This window comes from Microtus oregoni, unplaced genomic scaffold (assembly GCF_018167655.1).
Source record: "Microtus oregoni isolate MIOR12 unplaced genomic scaffold, Mior012 000003F_ref0000135, whole genome shotgun sequence".
In the NCBI taxonomy this organism is placed as follows: Eukaryota; Metazoa; Chordata; class Mammalia; order Rodentia; family Cricetidae; genus Microtus; species Microtus oregoni.
Genome location: NW_024543062.1, coordinates 23,536,405 through 23,554,333, shown reverse-complemented (window position 1 = coordinate 23,554,333; position 17,929 = coordinate 23,536,405). Strand labels below are relative to the sequence as shown.

Genomic DNA, 17,929 nt, shown 5'->3' with positions numbered 1-17,929 from the left:
TCCCTGCAAAGTGGTGCAGTCTCCAGCCATGCTAGAGATGGCAAAGCCAAAGTCAGAAGGGCTGAGGTCATGATGTGTTACTGTGGATGAGTATGGGGTAGTCATTTCATGTCTCTGCTTCTAGAACACATATTTCATCCCTTTTGCCTCCAAATGAAAGGAAAAAGGGAATTTGCTAAAGTAATAAGAAGACTAGGAGGGCTTGGAGCTGAGAGCAGACTTGTGGCAAAAAAAAGTGTTTCAACCCTGAGCAGCACACGTGGCAGAGACTACGAGTTGAGAAAAGTGAACATTTGTACAGGAAGCCATAAAAGTGACCACAGCATCCTATCTCTGATACTTTGTGGCTCATGTCCAGTCTGTGCTACCTGAGTGTTGCATTGGCCCCAGGAGCCTCCCCTGTGTCTCACTGATGTCTAGAAAACCCAATTTGGGCCAGTCCCTGGTTCTTTACATGGAAGGCACATAAACAGCTCTGTGGCTCTTCGTTCCTACTCTTCTGACAGTGAAACCCCACCCCACCTCAAAAAAAAAAAAAAAAAAAAAAGCATACACTGCTATTGTAGAAGACATGAGTTCAGTTCCCAAAATTCTTGCTGAGTAGTTCATAACTACTGTAAATCTAGCTCCAGTGTATCTGATACCTTCTGGTTTCTGTGGGTATCTGTACTTACTGCACGTACTCTCACAGCTGCATGTAGGTTTTTTAAAAATTAAAAATGAGTCTTAAGAAGGACAAAGGCCTATCAGGTGTCTTCTTGTCCAGGTGTGGTGAGCAAGATAGGGAGTTATGTGGAGGGAAGTGGTAAGGAGGTGAAACTCACAAGTTATGGAACCAGGGAATGAAATTAAACAATGGGTATTATGAGCTGGGACAGTGATGCCAGCAGCAGCATGTAGTATGGGTCTTCATCCTTTGCCATCTTTCAGAATCCTGAAGAGCATGGTAGTTGGCTGGGTAAAGGAGATCACACAGTACCACAACATCTATGCCGACAACCAGGTTATGCACTTCTACCGCTGGCTCCAGTCACCATGCTCTCTGCTCCATGACCCAGCCTTGCACCGGACACTACACAATATGATGAAGAAACTCTTCTTGCAGTGAGTGCTTCACCTCGGGCTATGGGCTGAGGGGCACAAGCCAAGTAAGTGCCTTTGGGAAGCATAAATCCCAGGACAGACTTAGGTGCTATTGTGGCTTTGTGCACTCATCTTTTCAGAAAGCTATGTAAAGCATCATGGTACTACTTCCTTTTTATATTAATATGTTCTCATGCACCTTGTTTGTTTTAGTAATGCACCTTAACTGAGTGTAGTGGTCCACGCCTTTAACCCCAGCAGTTGGGCAGAGACAGGTGCATCTCTATGAGTTCAAGGCCAGACTGGTCTACATAGTGATTACCAGGCCAGCCAGGACTAATGGTGAGACCCTGTCTCACAAACAAAAGAAAACACTTTAAACACTAAGTGTGAATGTATCATACTAATGGACAGTCAGCTCTGTCTAGTGTTGTGATATTAGAAGTAATAAGTGCTGGAGATATGGCTCCAGCAAGTGATTAGGTGCACTTGCTGCTCTTGCAGAGGACTTGGGTTCGTTTCCCAGCATCCAGTTCCAAGAGATCTGACACTCTCTACTGGGCTTCTTTGGCCTTTGCTGACACTGCACACATGCAGTATATTTAACATACATGCAAGGAAAATACTCATAAAAATAAATAAGTCTAAAAATGACTAAGATTAAGAGAGATTGTGAAGTTAAGTGGACAGAGAGGTGGGGGGGAGCTATGAAGAGCTGGGGGAAGGAAAAGAGTATTAAAATACATTGTTGGAAATTCTTTTGTTTCGTTTTGGTTTTGATTTTGATTTTTCGATGCAGTGTCTCTGTAGCTCCAGCTGTCCTGGGAACTCACTCTGTAGGGCCAGGCTGGCCTCAAACTCACAGGTCCACCTGCCTCTCAAGTGCTGGGATTAAAGCCATGTGCCGCCACCACCAGGCTCACAATCAGGGAGAGAGGGAAGGAGGAAAGGAGGGATGGGAGAGAAGGGAAGGGAAGGGGGAAAACCATGAATAAAGGTCATATAAGTAGCTCTCTGTTACCTTTGTTTCTGCTATCTTTCTGCCATGCTGGATATAACCAAACTCCCATCTAAAATCAAGGGAGGGAATCTTGCTCTGCCATGATGGATGCACCTGTAGTCACAGCTACTCAGGAGGCTAAGGCATGAGGATTGCCTGAGTCCTAAAGTTCAGTGTCAGGCCTAGTAGTGGAGCCAGACCTCGTCTGTTTTTGTATTTTAATGTGTATGGTTTGACAGGTCTTTCTTTGGACTGCCAGCTCTCTAATAATGACCTGGAAACTTTAATTAATTTTGAAAGCTTGGCTTGTACCCAACTAACTCTTAAACCTTAAACTAACCAGTTTATATTAATCTGCATTCTGCCACATGACTTGTTACTTCTTCTCAGTACTGTTCATCCGTATGTCCTGCTTCCTCCACATCTGGCTGACAAATCTCCCACCTCAGATTCTTTTTTTTTTTTTCTTTTCCGAGACAGGGTTTCTCTGTAGCTTTGGAGCCTGTCCTGGAACTAGCTCTTATAGACCAGGCTGGCCTCGAACTCACAAAAGATTCACCTGCCTCTGCCTCTCAAGTGCTGGGATTAAAGGTATCCACCACCACTGCCCAGCTCCCACTTCAAATTCTTTCCCAGAGTTCCTATATCTTCCCCCAGAAGTCTCACCTATCCTCCCTGCCTAGCTATTGGCCATTTAGCTCTGCATTAAACCAATCAGAAGGTGCCTTAGGCAGGTGAGGAAACACATCTTCACACAGTGTACTAAAAGATTATCCCAACTTGCATGAGTGTTTTGCCTTCATGTACCATGTTTGTCTCTGGTAGCCAGAGAGGCCAGAAAAAAATGTAATGGATCCCCCAGAACTGTAGTTAGAGATGACTGTGACATCCCTAAATGGATGCTGCTGGGAACAAACCTGGGTCCTCTGGAAGAGCAGCCAAAACTCTTAACCATTTAGCCATTTCTCCAGCCCCCAAACCTCATCTTAAAAGCCAGAAAGAGAGGAGGAGAGGGGGTGAGAAATGAATTTGGCATGTAAAAGGAGAAAAGATAGTTTTTTTAAAAATGAATTAAAAAAAAAAAGAAAAGGGAAAAAAAAAGAAATCTCTTCCTTTTTGCCCTTGTGCTCATTCTAAGTATAGTTAGGATACTTGTTGTTTCAATATCACATGGTCTTCTTCATAGGTTCTCTTCATACTCCCTGACTTCATTTTATACCAGGGCACCTCATTAATTATGAACTTACTCCTCAGGCTCATTGCTGAGTTCAAACGACTGGGATCATCAGTTATCTATGCCAACTTCAATCGCATCATCCTCTGTACAAAGAAACGCTGGATAGAGGATGCCCTTGCCTATGTGGAATATATCACAAACAGGTTAGAGTCAGGGGCATCTTGGTGATGCAGCTGCCATGGCTTTGGAGAGATACTTGAAGGATACGGCACACACCAAGGGTCATGCATAGCAGCATGAAAAAGTGGTTACTCATGTTTACCTGCATGGACAACTCAGATATAAAACATTCAAGTCTGAAATACTCGGGGAATACCTGCTATTTTTAAGAAGGTTCTGTAAAGCGCTGTTGCATAAACTTTTCACAGATGTGGGTATGGGCACATGGGAGTGTTCTGATTCCAGGCAGTCAGTCATATGGAGCTCTCGATTGCTGAACTCCATGTTGTGCCTTTGGCTTCAGGCAGTGATTCCTGCCTTCATGAATCATATTCACAAATCTGTTTGGGCTCAGAGGCTCCAATGTAAACAAGATGAAGTTTTGAACTTTTCTTTTAGATTTTGTTTTGAGAGACTTGGAGAGGGGTGGGATGTGTGACCAGAGCAAAAGAGGTTATCAATCAGATCCATGGAGCTATAGTTACAGGACTTTGTGAGCCGTCCAATCTGAACTCCAATTCTGATAGAACAATAAACATTTACAGCAAATACTCATGTACATCAAGATAAATTAATCTTTAAAAAGAGAGAGAGGAGGCGGAGTATGTTTAGGACTTCCTTACTGGTAGGTACCGTGCGTGGGATAAGTAACTTGTAGGTGCTGGAAAACAGGAAACAATGCTGCCAGTGTCATGTACCTGACATAAGATAGAGACAGTGGACCCTAGGCCTGCCCTGGCTTCCTTCTTGGTCACCTTCATTCCCAAGCAGCTTCTTCAGTATCATAGAAAGTTTGAGGGACTGTCTGAATCCACTTGATGTTTATTTGTAAGTTAGCTACAAAGGAAAAGAAAAAATAAGGAAAGCTGTTATGTCACTTCAGTACTTTCTGGCTTCTTGCAGCATCCATTCTAAAGAGATCTTCCATTCCCTGACAATCTCTTTCTCTCGATGCTGGGAATTTCTTCTATGGATGGATCCATCCAACTATGGTGGAATCAAAGGAAAAGTTCCATCTAGTATTCATTGTGGACAGGTAAGAGAGTTAGGGCTGGTTCCACATACGTAAGGGGCCACATTTATACCCATGTGACAAGTAATGCTTTCCTGGGTTCTCAGTCAATAGTAGCAAAGAACTGACTCTACCCAGTTCATCAGCTTATAGAATTAGTCCTAGTAAGGGCAAAGAGCTTTCCATGAGGCTAAAATTGGCAAAATTTGTGGAAAAGAGGGAGGAGGGGGAGCAGTGGAGAAAATGACAAAGCCAGAGGTGCAAGAGCAGACACCTTGGGAGCTGAAACAGCTCAAGTAGATGGGTGTCTGGGCAGTAGTTTCAGGTGCTCACAGAGAGCCAACAGTGCCCACTTTGCACAGGATGGGATTCAGGGTTAGTGAAGATGGGAATTCTGGCATCTACTTGCCCATTCTGAGAATAACTTACCACAGGGAAAAAGCATGTGGTATCAGTTCAAGGGATGCAGAGTTGTGAAAAGATGGGGTCCAGAAGCTAGCAGGTGGAGATGCACAGATGTGAGCCATACCTGTGGTGAATAGAGGTTGCAGCAAGGAGCCATGTGGGGGACAGGCTGTGGCATTTGTGAAATGGAAATATGGGTAATCGTTTCATGAGTAGTACCCAGGGAGTAGGCTGAGACAGCAGACCTTTGCTCTCCATGGGGTATTCACAGATAACCAAATGGAGAAGCTCTGGCCAGCAGGAAGACTAGAAGCCGAGGTCTCAGTAATCAGCGAATCTGGGGGGACAAGGCCAAGGCTTCCTTAGGTACCATGACTCCCAAGGCCTGGCCAGGAGCAGTTCTAGTTAGAGATGGGTTTAGGAGATAGACCTCACTGAGGGAAGAAAGGAAATGTGGCCATCAGGGTAATGGCATGGTGTTAATGTAGTTCCTGCATGTAGTGAAGTCACCCTGGCAGGAATACAGGCATCCAGTCAAGTTGGGTCTGTGGGAAATTGTCACCAAATCAAGAAGAAGTTCTACTTTGTGAGCCAACTGTGTAGCTTAGGCTGGCCTTGAAACCCTCATCTCCAGTGACTCTGCCTTAGCATCCTGAGTATGGCCACAGATTTGAGGTACCACTCCCAGCTAAAGAAGAAATTGCTAAGTTCAGAAGAAGAAGCTGGTCACCAGGAAGTTCTGGTTGGTTAGCCCTATTGGAAGGGAGAGTTTGGTCATTTTGACATGTCTTCTAAAAGCATAAATGAGAATCACAATTCCCAGTCACCCGAGTGAGCTAGACATGCTCCATGGAACACTGATCTTACAATGTCAGAATCCAGGAGACTCAGGCTGGAGAAGTTCTGTCTCTGTCTTCTTGCTATATATTATTGCCATGTTGGAAAAAGGGGTTACCTTTCTGTTACAGCAAGACTCCCAGGAAAGGGAGGAAACCAAGGATAAGGAAGAGGAGGAGGAAGAGGAGGAGGAAGAGGGTATGGAGGAATCTGAGGTTGAAGACCTACTGGACAACAATTGGAACATTCTGCAGTTTTTGCCACAGGCAGCCTCTTGCCAGAGCTACTTCCTCATGATTGTCTCAGGTGTGTCAAGCTGAAGCTGGACAACCAGCTGAGTTATATTAAAAATGGTTCTGGCTCTTTGTTGTGGAGAGGAAAATTGTTGGAAATTTCAGCTTGGTGGAATTGCTGTTGTCTTTACCTGTTCCAGCATTAGGAACTGAGGACGGATGATAAAAGGGCTCTCTGTCTTCTCTCTAGACCTTTTAAGCAGCTGCCCCTAAGGCGTTTCCAGTTCTATTTCTAGTAGGTTGATGGCTAACATCCCTGGGAACATGTACATGCACATGCAGTAAAGCTGGCCTCTGGGGCTTCACTAACTGGAAAACTCTTATACCTTGAAAGTATTTGTAGACATGGTTATCATGTTCAGTAAGCATAAAACTTAGAGTGTTTTTATAATTCACTGCCACTCATAAAAACAGAAAAACTGAGGGTGAACATGGTCATTAAATTGTTGGCAAGTAGATAGGACTTCTCATACACCCCACAGATCTGTACCAACAGGTGGTTTTGTTATCATTGCTTATGTCCTTATGTACTTCCTTTGAGTCTTCACCTTTCCAAGTTGTCTCAAGAAATACTCCAGGTTAGCCAGGTAGTAGTGACATAATGCCTTTAATCCCAACACTTAGGGAGACAGAAACAGGTGGATCTCTGAGTTTGAGGCCAGTCTTGGTCTATAGAGCAAGTTCTAGGACAGCCAGAGATATACAGAGAAACCCTGTATATCTTTAAAAAAAACCTTTAAAAAAAAAAAAAGAAGAAGAAGGAAGAAATAGTCCAGGTATGTGCGTTCAGATATGTACTGTCAGCATTTGCTGTTAAGGCTCTATTTTCACACACTTGTTCTATTTATTCCCTGAATTCATCTGCATCAGTTGTTTTTTGTTTGTTTGTTTGTTTTGGTTGATTTGGTTTGGTTGGGGGGAGGGGTTGTTTTGTTTGGTTTTGACTAGGCCTTAATCTCACAGAGTCTGTCTCCCGAGTACTGGGCACTGCCTAACTACAAGTTCCTTTCTTATATCCAATTTTCCAGTTCTCTCCTTGACTTTGATCTCATCCAAAGACAGCAGATAAGTTATCACTAGCAATGATATTTCAGCTGTCTAACCATCTGGCCAGCCACAGAGCTCCTTCAGATTCTGGGGTATTTTTCAGCACATCACTGACTCTCAGGCCCTATGACCTAATTCTGCCTCTCTCTGCAGCATACATCGTGGCTGTGTACCATAGCATGAAGAATGAGTTGAGACACAGTGTTCCAGGCAGTACCCCTATGAAGAGGAAGAGGGCTAGCCAGTTCTCCCAAGAGACTAATGGGACAGCTGGAGCCCTTCCTGGTGAGCAGTCTGGTCACAGAAGAACCATGCTATGTGCCTGATTTCTGTGTGCCTCAGATGATACAGGCAAATGGGTAGGAGATACCCATTGCCAGCTGAATCTGCCCCTTAGCACTCTCTCTTTCCTAGGAATGATCACCTTCTCTCAAGATTATGTGGCAAATGAGCTCACTCAGAGCTTCTTCACCATCACTCAGAAAATTCAGAAGAAAGTCACAGGTTCTCGGAGCTCCACTGAGCCCTCAGAGATGTTCCCTGTCCTCCCTGGTTCACACTTACTGCTCAATAATCCTGCTCTGGAGTTTGTCAAATATGTGTGCAAGGTGAGGGCAGATATAAATCCTTCAGTCATTCCATCAGGATTTGCTGGTTACCTATCACATGCAACCATTGTTGAAGCATTTGGGCTCAGGTATTACAGGAGAAGTCCCGCTGATAGGTCTGGACCAGGAACCAGGCAAAGAGGCTCTGGGGTAGGAAAGCTGGTATGGTGGGAAAGTTATAGCAGGTGGAAGTTGAAGTTCATGGATCACCTGCCACCAGTGGGCCTGATGAGCCAGAACAGACCTCTGAGACCAAATGAGGTGACAGCTTGTTTTCTGGGAAAGGCAGGCCAGCACAATGAGATGATATTACCAGTGACCATGTGGGTCATTACTCAAAGCACTTACTGTTCATTGTGCCATCTGAGCGTCCCAGTGCTTCACTCTGAGGCTGAACAGTGAATATCAAATGACTACACCTTAGGGTTTAAGATAGTGAGCTAGGAATGTTTCTTCTCTACAAATACACTTTGGATAGTCACTGACCCACCTTTCCCAGAAAACAAGCTGGGATGAACTTCACTTTGCAATCTGTAGTCCTTTTTAGCTCATCTCTGCACAAGTTTCCTGTCTGAACATGAGAGTATCCAGTTCCAGAGCCTTTTTCCACTGAGGAATGTTTACTCCCTTTTGGAATCTTTATTAGGCTGGGTATGATGGCTCACCTCTTCATTCCCAGCACTAGAGAAGACTGAGACACGTAGGAAGATCATAGTTTAAGGACAGCCTGTATCTTCAGAGGGCTGTAGAGTAAGACTCTTGTCTTTAAGGAAAAAATAAATAACAAAAAACCTTAACCGACTTTATTTTATCTGCTTTATTTTTGGATTCTGTATTTTTTTCCATATTGATGTGTTCATCTGCTAGTACATGTAGAGAGTTTTTGTGTCCTTTCTCATGGTGGTTTGTCTGGTTTCAGTATTGGAGTGATGCTGACCTCCTAATACAAGTTACGGTGTCCTCCCTCTTTGGTTTCTGGAAGGTATTGTGTAGAATCAATGTTTCTTACCTGAAATGTTTAATATATTCATCCGTGAGGTCTCCACTCACTGTCAGAGAGTTGCCACTACAGAGAATTAGCTCTTCCTGAGGATTCAGATGGGAAGAGGAAGGGCTAGGATGATACTTGGAAATGAGCTTAAAAGAGGTATTTAGTCCAGCCAGAGTAGCAGAAAAGCCTGGGAACTACTTCCTAATGCGCTGTGGTCACCATAGGTATTGTCTCTGGACACAAACATCACAAATCAGGTGAATAAGCTGAACCGAGACCTACTACGCCTGATAGACGTTGGTGAATTCTCTGAGGAGGCGCAGTTCAGGAATCCCTGCCACTCCTATGTGCTCCCTGAGGTGATTTGTTACAGCTGTAATTTCTGCCGAGACCTGGACCTATGCAAAGATTCCTCCTTCTCTCAGGTGAGCTCAGCTGGTGATCAGAACCTCTAAATGTCTAAAGTGGTTTGGAACATGTAGCCTAGCCTGTAGTATCCCGCCTACTGCCCAAAGACTCATTTATGGATTGAAACTCGCCACCCCCAAGCCATCCCACCACAGCATGCTAGAAAATTCCCTTTAAAAGGTCTGATCATCACAAATAAAAGGCTCAGGCAGCCAAGAGCAGTGATGGTTATGTTTGCCCCACCACTCCTCTGACATCTTCACTTTACACCAGCCCGATGTGCTATTGCCCAAGTCACACTGACTTCTAAGTCTTCCTCCCCACTCTCCCAGGATGGGGCCATCCTTCCTCAGTGGCTCTGCTCCAATTGTCAAGCCCCCTACGACTCAGCTGCCATTGAATCAGCCTTGGTGGAAGCCCTCCAGAGGAAACTGATGGCCTTCACCCTGCAGGACCTGGTGAGCTCCCCAGTCTACCCCGGAGTTTCCAGACACTATCAGCATTTCAGAGAAAATAAAAGCATACTTGGGTCCTGAGTACTGCTCCAGGAGTCAGTCTTCGTCCATGCAACTAGCCCACTGATTCTGTCCACATCTATTGGTACCCTCTAAGGGCACTTTCTTCCATCCAGTGGAAGGAGATAGACAATAGACATAAAACTGTCAGTGGTAGAGCACAAGAGCAGAGCAGAGAAAGCTTTGGCAGCACCTTATGAGCACTGAGCAAAGTCCGTGGTTTATCTCTGGGCAACTGTTGGGATAGAACCAGCTGGGACACCCCCAGACCTTGGTAATCCAGGTTGGGGGTACCCACAGCAAAGAGAAAGGAGCTGGCAAGATTTATTTCTTGCATTTCATCAAGGCACTGAGTTCTGATGTGACTGCAGTAGGGAAATAAACTTGCCAATGTTTCCATGAGGCATCCTTCCTTAACAAGGCTAAAAAGCTGCAGATAAGATCCAATGTGATGATGGTTTGAGCCATGATCAGTGGTCCTACTTCCTTGTTTCAGGTATGCCTGAAGTGCCGTGGTATGAAAGAGACCCATATGCCTGTGTACTGCAGCTGTGCAGGAGACTTTGTTCTTACCATCCACACTGAGGTGGGCCATCCTCGCAGACACACTGGGTCATTTGCCCCTCCTGTCTGAGTAGAACCCAGAGTCATTGTGTCTCTTTGTCCCTACAGGTCTTCATGGAACAGATTAGAATTTTCAAGAACATTGCCAAGTACTACAATATGTCATACCTCCAGGAAACCATAGAATGGCTGCTCCAAACAAGTCCTTAAGCCTAGGCTTAAAACACCTTGTTATCCCATAACAGGTATCTTAATGCCTGTTCTAGATACCTGAACCACTGACCACCGATTTTTCCAATCTCATAACCACAGTCTGGGAAGACCAGAGAAAATACTTCCAGAAAGTCTCAAGGAGTCATAAACAAGCATGAGCACGGAGTGCCTCTGTCCTCAATGGTTGCCTTCTAAATAAACATGTTTTGAAGCTTCTGCTTTCTGCTCCCTTACCAGTCTTTTCTTCTGCCTCCTGGCCTGAGCCTGAGATAGGTTCTGAGATGTGGTAGGGGTGTAGACAGGGAGGATGCAGACCAACAGTCTTGTGCATTTTCAGACAAATGGGCCTTTTCCTCACCTTCATGAGAGTAGAATTTGAGCTACTTTCTGAGAAGTCCAGGTCCTAAACATGTGGAGACCCAGGAATTTTGCTTCAGAGCAAAGTCTGAAGAGGGTTGTCACTCAGTGTCTTGAATGAGACCTGGGGCTCTGTCTTGAAGTGTGCTAAGATAGGCCTGAACTACCTAGTCTTTGTGGACTACAGCAAGTACTTCATAAGCCTAAGGCCCACATGGGTTTTTAAACATCATTTATCATAAACTTGAACACTCTGTTTAAGACATAGATTTTAGAAAAATGTCTTCTCACATTTTAGGCTAAACTGTTGAGAGAACAAGGAAAATGAGGGGAAACAGTCATAAGGTTTCCGAGAAATCTGTTGAGGACTTATACTCAGTCACCACTTGCCCCTCAGGACATCAGAGACCCGCCAACACTGAAGCTGGCACCCTTAAAGGGGAAGCTTAATCTCTAACCTTTTTAAGAATATGATGCTCGGGCTAGAGAGATGGCTCAGTGGTTAAGAGCATTGCCTGCTCTTCCAAAGGTCCTGAGTTCAATTCTCGGCAACCACATGGTGGCTCACAACCACCTATAATGAGGCCTGGTGCCCTCTTCTGGCCTGCAGACATACACACATATACAGAATATTGTATGCATAATAAATAAATAAATATTTAAAAAATATGATGCTCTCAGCAATGCAAAGTGGAGGAATAAGTAGCTCCTATTCTATACTGACACTGACCCATCTGCTAGATGAGCAGAGCCTTTCATTAGTCTCAGGAAATTAGAGAACTCATGCATCTCACTATGCTAAATGCAGCCTTTGTCTACTGCTTCTTTCTGGTCCAGGCCAGTTTACCAGGGCAATAGCTAAAGTGTCAAACTCAGAAACCCAAAATAATAGAAGCCTGACAAGGTATTGAGAAACCTTACTGAACTTATGTGTATGAATATTTTGTTTGCATGTATGTATATGTACCATGTGTATTCCTGGCACCCACAGAGGTCAGAAAAAAAGCATTGGTTCCCCCTGGATCTAAAGTTATAGATGGTAATGAGCCACTATGTGGGTGCTTAGAACCAAATTCTATCCTCTGAAAGAGCAGCAAAGTCATCCTAGCTGCTTAGTCACCTCTCCAGCCTCCTATAGTTGCCACTTCTTAGCTTACTGTTTTGTATTTGCACAGGGAGCCTCCGTCTCTGAAAGGAAAGTTTAATATCTAACATCTGTCCATCAGGAACTTGTCTGAACCGTAATGAGCTCTGGTTGTCTGTAGGGAGAAACCTGATATCTACTCGATCCTCCTTGCTTGGGATGTGGACTGAGTTGGCAGTGCTGGGACGTTCTGAATGGAAATCAAATCAAATTAGGGAGATGGTTAACTATGCTTCCTGGTCTTTGGGCCTCAGAGGCATTGGCTTGTTTCCCAGCAGAGCCATCCTATAGCATTACAGAATAGGTCAGTGCCACCATAGATACCACCCAGCCTGGGTTCACTTGGAGGTCAGTTTAGGAATTCTGAAACAGAAGACTGCATCTCTGACCCTCGATGTTAAGCTGTAGCTAAAGACTCAACTGGAAGAGGCAGTTTGTCTCAAACTAAAACTGGATATCTTATAAGCCAAACATGGAGGAAGTTAAACATATTTGGTGGACTGTGGAATCCATGACCATGGAAGGGAAGGTATGGAAGGCTCCAAGGGTACTGAGAACATCCCATAAACACTTGGTATGACAACTAGAGGCACACACAGTGTACTATCTTCGGTAATGTGGGCAGAAACTGAAAGGTCTCTTTGCTAGGTCTTTGGCCATTCTGGCACTTGGTGTGCTGGTCTGAGCTAGGATTCCTTCTGGTGGCACTGAACATAGACATAGCCACCAAGAAACTAAGATACAGGCTTTGCCTAGCCAATCACTCCCCTGTATCACAAAAGATACAGTAACTAGATTACCCCAGGCCCTGATGATAGTGTTGGCTTTGTCAACCTGCTCACTGTTCACTTTGTCAACCCATCCCATTCCAGGGATTCTGAATATAGCCTTGGTTCCCTAGGCAGGTGTGCCTATACTTTAAACCCAAGCTGGTTAACCAACCTAAGAATGCAGGCAAACTCAGAATGGAGGGACCCTGGGAAGGGGACTGACCCTTATATTCCTAAGTCCACAGCTACTCTCAAAAAATTGAGGCCAGAAGCTTCTCATCATTTTTATTGGGCTCAGCATGCTATGACTTCTAAAGGAGGGCTTAGAATTACAAAACAAGAGGTCTTCGCTCTGATTTTGGGTCCCAGAAGGCTGTGCAAAAGTATGGCCAGGGAAGGGATAAGGGGTTCTATGAGGAATTTGGTTGGGAAAGGAGACGGAAGGAACCCAGTTCTTCCCATAAGCCTTAGGAAGTGGAAGAGTGTAAGCCTGAGCCAGAACAAGGTTCTGTCCTCTTGCACAGGTGTGTCGTTTCTCAGTCACATGGACATGGCTTGGCTACTGCAGAGTACAGATCCTCACTAGGGCTGCCAAAGCAGCTGAGGCTCTCTCTGCCCTCCCAGATCCAGGTCTGCAGCTTAGTGAAGATGAGATCAGAGTTGAGCCAAACCTTTGGGGTCCGTGGATGTGGAATCCTGTTGGGAAGGCTCAGGGACAGGAAGCCTTTGTCCCACGTGCTGGTCAAGAGTGTCCACCACCTGCTCAGTCACAGCAGAGATGGAACAAGGCCTAGGAGGCTGGACAGCCAGCGGTAGCTCTGCCCCTTTTCCAAAAGTTGGCCCTCCACCTGATGGATCCTGGGAGTAGTGACTAGGTGGGGGAGGGACCTGACCCAAGACAAGAGCAAGGGTCACAGGCCAGCTACTTGAGGTATGCTTTGGAGTACGCACCTTGTCGAACTTCTTATGGCTATAGAGCTTGTTTTTGTTCATGAATGTTAACAAAATCCAGTCACACAGAAAGGAGCCCTGAAGTCAGCAGACACCACTGGGTAAGGGCATATCAGACACCCCCTAACCCACCCTGGCTCCCAAGTGAATTTCTTACCACCCCAATGGAGGTCAGAGCAGTGGCCAGATTGATGATGGTGGGAATGAGACTGAATTTCCCGGCCTGTAGAGAAGAGGCTTGCATTTAGTTAAAGCATCGTAGGCTGCTGTGGCAGAAGTGGAGCTTGAGACTGAGGTGCTGTAAGGGACATGGTGCCGGGCAAGCTCAGGCCTAGGTGACCCCCTCCAGCTGTGCATACCTGCCCGTGCACGATGACATCAATTCGAATCCCATAGGCTTTGATGAGAGTTCGAGTGGTGGTGGTAGTATTTATCTTGTAATACTTGGCAAACCTAAGGTTAAGTAAACCAAAAGCAGTGTCCAAGCTGTCAGACTAAATGTGCACAATCATCTTCCTCTCTTTAGGATCGCTTTCGTTAGAACTATTATAGTCAACGCAGACACTACTGTATATCATGAGCCCAGGCAGTCTCACAGAAAAAAGTACCTGAAGTTATAGCCTGAGGCAGACTCATACTTGGGGTCAAGCCTCCGGAAAGAGTATTTGGGGTTGCACTCTGACTCAGATAAGTCCAGGTCACAGTCCCAGTTGATGATGACTCCAATAACACCACCCTGCAGGAAAATGAGCCAAGGAGCACTGAGGGACTTCAAGCAGAAAACCCTCAAAAGGAGATGGTTCAGCTCAGAGACAAAGGTCCAGGGAACCAGTGACTATCTGACTTTGAAGACATAATGAGGTACTGGCACCAACCATGGGACCAGGTGTCAATAATTGAGCAGGTGCACTCACAGGCCATGGTCACATTTCTCCCCTCTGCCTAAAACAGAGGCAAGGCTGGCCAAGACAGAGGGTACAACTGACTGCAGTAAAATCTTTCCTGGGTAGCAGGTGCTGACACCCAGCGTCACCGTCCCCACACCCTTCCTCACCTTGTGTGCCAGTTCTGTGAAGTTCTCCCCTGCCTGCTCTACAATGAAGCCTAGCCGGAAGATGGGGCAGTACGGGTCAGAGTCCTGGTCAAACGTGCAGTGCTTCAGGTAATCATTCTTCTGGCTTGCAATGTTGCCCCTAAGGAATGGCAAAAAACATCTGGTTCCCAACACATGCCTCCACACGACCCAGGCACTGTATTTGATATTACTCTGCCCCTCAGACTCACTTGGAGAACTTGAACTTGGGGTAGTGAATGTTGTTCTTGATGAGGATGGTGAAATTTGGTGCCATTTTACCCAGAAATTGGCTGCAAAGGTACAGACAGGGTCTCATCTCCCCGCAAAGCCCAGGAGAGGAGGACACACTGTCTCTCTTCTGATCTTCATCAGTAAGGACAAAGGAAACTAGTAGTGGGGTCTGTGAACCCTGCATACTTGTCAGAAGTTCCATCCTCAACCGGGCACCAGGCTGACACCTCGCAGGTCTTGGAGTCCCCATGGTAATAGGGTACACAGCGCCCTGTCCGAATCCCTACAGGGCAAACACTGGTTAAGAGGCTGATGTCAGTGCCAACACTCCCCTCCACTCTGCCACCTTCTCCACTGTCCCTGGTGCGTACTGACCATTGCCTTGCATGTCCAGATGCCCGGCAACGCAGTCGTCATCTGAATGGCAGGTGGAACTGTGAACCCTCATGCTCTAGAGTTGAGACTGTAGGTCAGAGTGTAGACTCTGTGACTGGCCTAGGGTTTCCCAGACCACCCAGTACCCGCCTCACCTCTGGGCATATTCCCGGGGTCTGGGAAGGTGTCACCTCCATCCTCGTGATGATGCTGACCACACTGCCCCCCTGGTTGCAGAAATAAAAGTGCGGTGGGCAGGTCAGCTCACTCAGGCTATTCATACCGCTGAGGAGTTTCGGGCCTGGGGCAGGAAGCGCCGCACCTCCGGGGGCTTTACGTATTCCTCAACGTCCCACACTTTGTGCTCCGATATGGTGATCCCCTTGACTTTGGTGATGATGGAGCTCTCCGGACCCGTCTCGCTCTCCTGGTAGCTTTTCTGCACGATGAACACGTACCTGCAGGACAGGGCGGTGCCGGCTCCGGCTCCTGAGGCAACCCTGAAGAGAGCAGGGCGTCCCTCTCCTGGGGCCCTAAGGGCTCCCGCGCATGCCCCCAGCTAAGGATCCCCTTCCACCCGATTGCCCACCATGCCCCGGCCAGCGCACCACACGAAGTAAAGCAGGATGAGCAGCTGCACCATGCGGTGCACGAACCCCAGGCGCCGGTTCCGCACCACGATCACCTTGGGCGTCTCGTAGTCCCAGAACGCTGTCCAGCAGCCCCGGGCCAAGCGCCAGACCGTGGCGGCCCCCGCGGGAAGCCGGGGCTGTGCAGCGGCCATGGTCCAAACAGCTCGGTTCACTAGAGAGAGCTGCCTGAGGGCCTCGCACCCCTGGTGCTCTCCTGGGCGGTCTGGGGGTGTGGCCTCGTGCCCCGCCCAGTGACAGTAGCAGTCCGGTCCTTTTTCAAAGCTTGATGGAGTTGTGTATGTGTATACCGGTCTCTCTGAAAGCTGCAAGTGCGGCCTGGTGCGGCTTAGAGTGCATCCTGGTGGACGGTGGATCGCAACTCCAGTTTGGTGTCAAGGAGAGTGGAGAGCTCAGGCCAGCCAGGGGAGCCTGGGGTGGGCGCCTAAAGAGATCCAAGAAAAAAATGCCACGCTGGGACAGCACAGCCCTATCTCTCCAGCTCCACATTTAAAGCTCAAGACAGGACCCCACCCAGGGGCGGAGGGCTGACTATGTAGCTTTGTACTGTAATTCCGTTTCCCACCTGATTAGATCTCCCCTGTGCCTAGGTTATTTGAAGCAAATGCCGGGCGGTGGTGGCGCACGCCTTTAATCCCAGCACTCGGGAGGCAGAGGCAGGCAGATCTCTGTGAGTTCGAGGCCAGCCTGGTCTACAAGAGCTAGTTCCAGGACAGGCTCCAAAACCACAGAGAAACCCTGTCTCGAAAAACCAAAAAAAAAAAAAAACAAAAAAACAAAAAAACATCTTAGTCTGTCAGTCACAGAGAGATGAGAGATGATTTGAAGCCCTCTTCTTTCATGGAAATAAGTTGCCCTTCGAATATAAACAACCCAGTGAGGGCAGTACTTGCTGAACGTGGTGCAGGCCCTTCACTAGACAACACAAAACGCTCTCCACCTCAAAAGAAAACCCTATCTATGACCCATACTAGTCTTCATGTCTAGGTTCATACTAGGTTTTTCTATGAGACACAATACTTATGTCTGATTTTATCATGCGCTAGTACTTCAGAGTGAGACCAGAAATAATTCCATCCTATCGGTAGACCTGAATATGTAGGTCGCCCTCATCTCTTTGCTATTGTTAAGAGGACAGTTGAGGGAAGGTGCATATTTGAACCATTTGGTTAAATCTGACCAGTGCCTGAGTAGTAAAGGAAACTCAGTTTAGAACAAACAACTGAGTGCATAAGTTTAGAGAATGTTCTATAACAAAAGGCTGGATCTTAGCCTGTCTCAGACCAGTAATTGCCCAGATCCCTTACCACCTGAAACTGTCAAAATGGTTACACCCCTCCTGTTTTCCACCAAGGACCTCCACTGACCTTGATGCCATGATTTCTGAGTCATCCTTTCTCAACTAAAGCCTGACTGAATTTGCCTAAGGCTGAACATCGTAAGTACATTTTATGTACACATTAAGTATACATAGTCAATCATAAAGAAGTAACAAGAAGTGCTGGAGTACCTTAAGGTAGCTTAGTAGTGGGGCGCTTGCCTAATGTTTGTGAGCCAGGTCCCCAAAACCACATACACACATGGTGTGGGAAGGCCTTCTGTATATGTGTTGCTTTTATTGGTTAATAAAGAAGCTGCTTTTGGGCAATGGCTTAACAGACTATAGCCAGACTGGAATATATATATATATATATATATATATATATATAGAGAGAGAGAGAGAGAGAGAGAGAGTAGGCGGAGTCAGGGAGATGCCATGTAGCTTCCAGAGGAGAAAGACACAAGCCGCCAGTCGGAGCTTTGCCAGTAGGCCATGAGCCTCATGGTAAAATATAAAATAATAGAAATGGGTTAATTTAAGATATAAGAGTTAGCCAGAAATATACTTAAGCTATTGGCCAAATGGTATTGCAATTAATACAGATTTCTGTGTGATTATTTCAGGTCTGAACTGCCAGGAACGAACAGCTTCACACACACACACACACACACACACACACACAC

General features: G+C 46.3%; 2 protein-coding genes across 2 annotated transcripts in view; one reads left to right on the top strand and one right to left on the bottom strand.

Moving 5' to 3' along the window:
* Nucleotides 1–10,578, top strand: part of Pole (DNA polymerase epsilon, catalytic subunit) — a 52,579-nt gene extending 42,001 nt beyond the window's left edge. Inside the window, exons 40-49 of the mRNA XM_041648218.1 lie at nucleotides 931–1,104; nucleotides 3,338–3,463; nucleotides 4,383–4,515; nucleotides 5,865–6,039; nucleotides 7,227–7,358; nucleotides 7,488–7,681; nucleotides 8,897–9,097; nucleotides 9,413–9,538; nucleotides 10,092–10,181; nucleotides 10,268–10,578. Coding sequence (XP_041504152.1) covers nucleotides 931–1,104; nucleotides 3,338–3,463; nucleotides 4,383–4,515; nucleotides 5,865–6,039; nucleotides 7,227–7,358; nucleotides 7,488–7,681; nucleotides 8,897–9,097; nucleotides 9,413–9,538; nucleotides 10,092–10,181; nucleotides 10,268–10,369 — 1,453 coding nt within the window. The 3' untranslated portion in view covers nucleotides 10,370–10,578. The remainder of the gene's footprint in view (nucleotides 1–930; nucleotides 1,105–3,337; nucleotides 3,464–4,382; nucleotides 4,516–5,864; nucleotides 6,040–7,226; nucleotides 7,359–7,487; nucleotides 7,682–8,896; nucleotides 9,098–9,412; nucleotides 9,539–10,091; nucleotides 10,182–10,267) is intronic.
* A 2,361-nt stretch (nucleotides 10,579–12,939) lies between these two features.
* P2rx2 (purinergic receptor P2X 2) lies at nucleotides 12,940–16,059 on the bottom strand. Its single transcript, XM_041648871.1, has 11 exons — nucleotides 15,884–16,059; nucleotides 15,598–15,733; nucleotides 15,431–15,502; nucleotides 15,276–15,351; nucleotides 15,087–15,183; nucleotides 14,879–14,959; nucleotides 14,649–14,787; nucleotides 14,203–14,330; nucleotides 13,954–14,047; nucleotides 13,752–13,817; nucleotides 12,940–13,672 (listed from the first exon to the last, which is right to left on the bottom strand). The coding sequence occupies exons 1-11, from the start codon at nucleotides 16,057–16,059 to the stop codon at nucleotides 13,298–13,300; spliced, it is 1,440 nt and encodes a 479-aa protein (XP_041504805.1). The 3' UTR covers nucleotides 12,940–13,297.
* Between the last annotated feature and the right edge of the window lie 1,870 nt (nucleotides 16,060–17,929).

What these genes read in the sequence shown, in the direction of transcription:
- P2rx2 (XM_041648871.1), bottom strand. Translation starts at nt 16,059, where the DNA reads ATGGCCGCTGCACAGCCCCGGCTTCCCGCGGGGGCCGCCACGGTCTGG. An exon ending in ATCCTGCTTTACTTCGTGTG is followed by an intron (nt 15,734 to 15,883) that starts GTGCGCTGGCCG and finishes CCTGTCCTGCAG; the next exon opens with GTACGTGTTCATCGTGCAGA. An exon ending in CTCTGACCTCCATTGGGGTG is followed by an intron (nt 13,673 to 13,751) that starts GTAAGAAATTCA and finishes TGCTGACTTCAG; the next exon opens with GGCTCCTTTCTGTGTGACTG.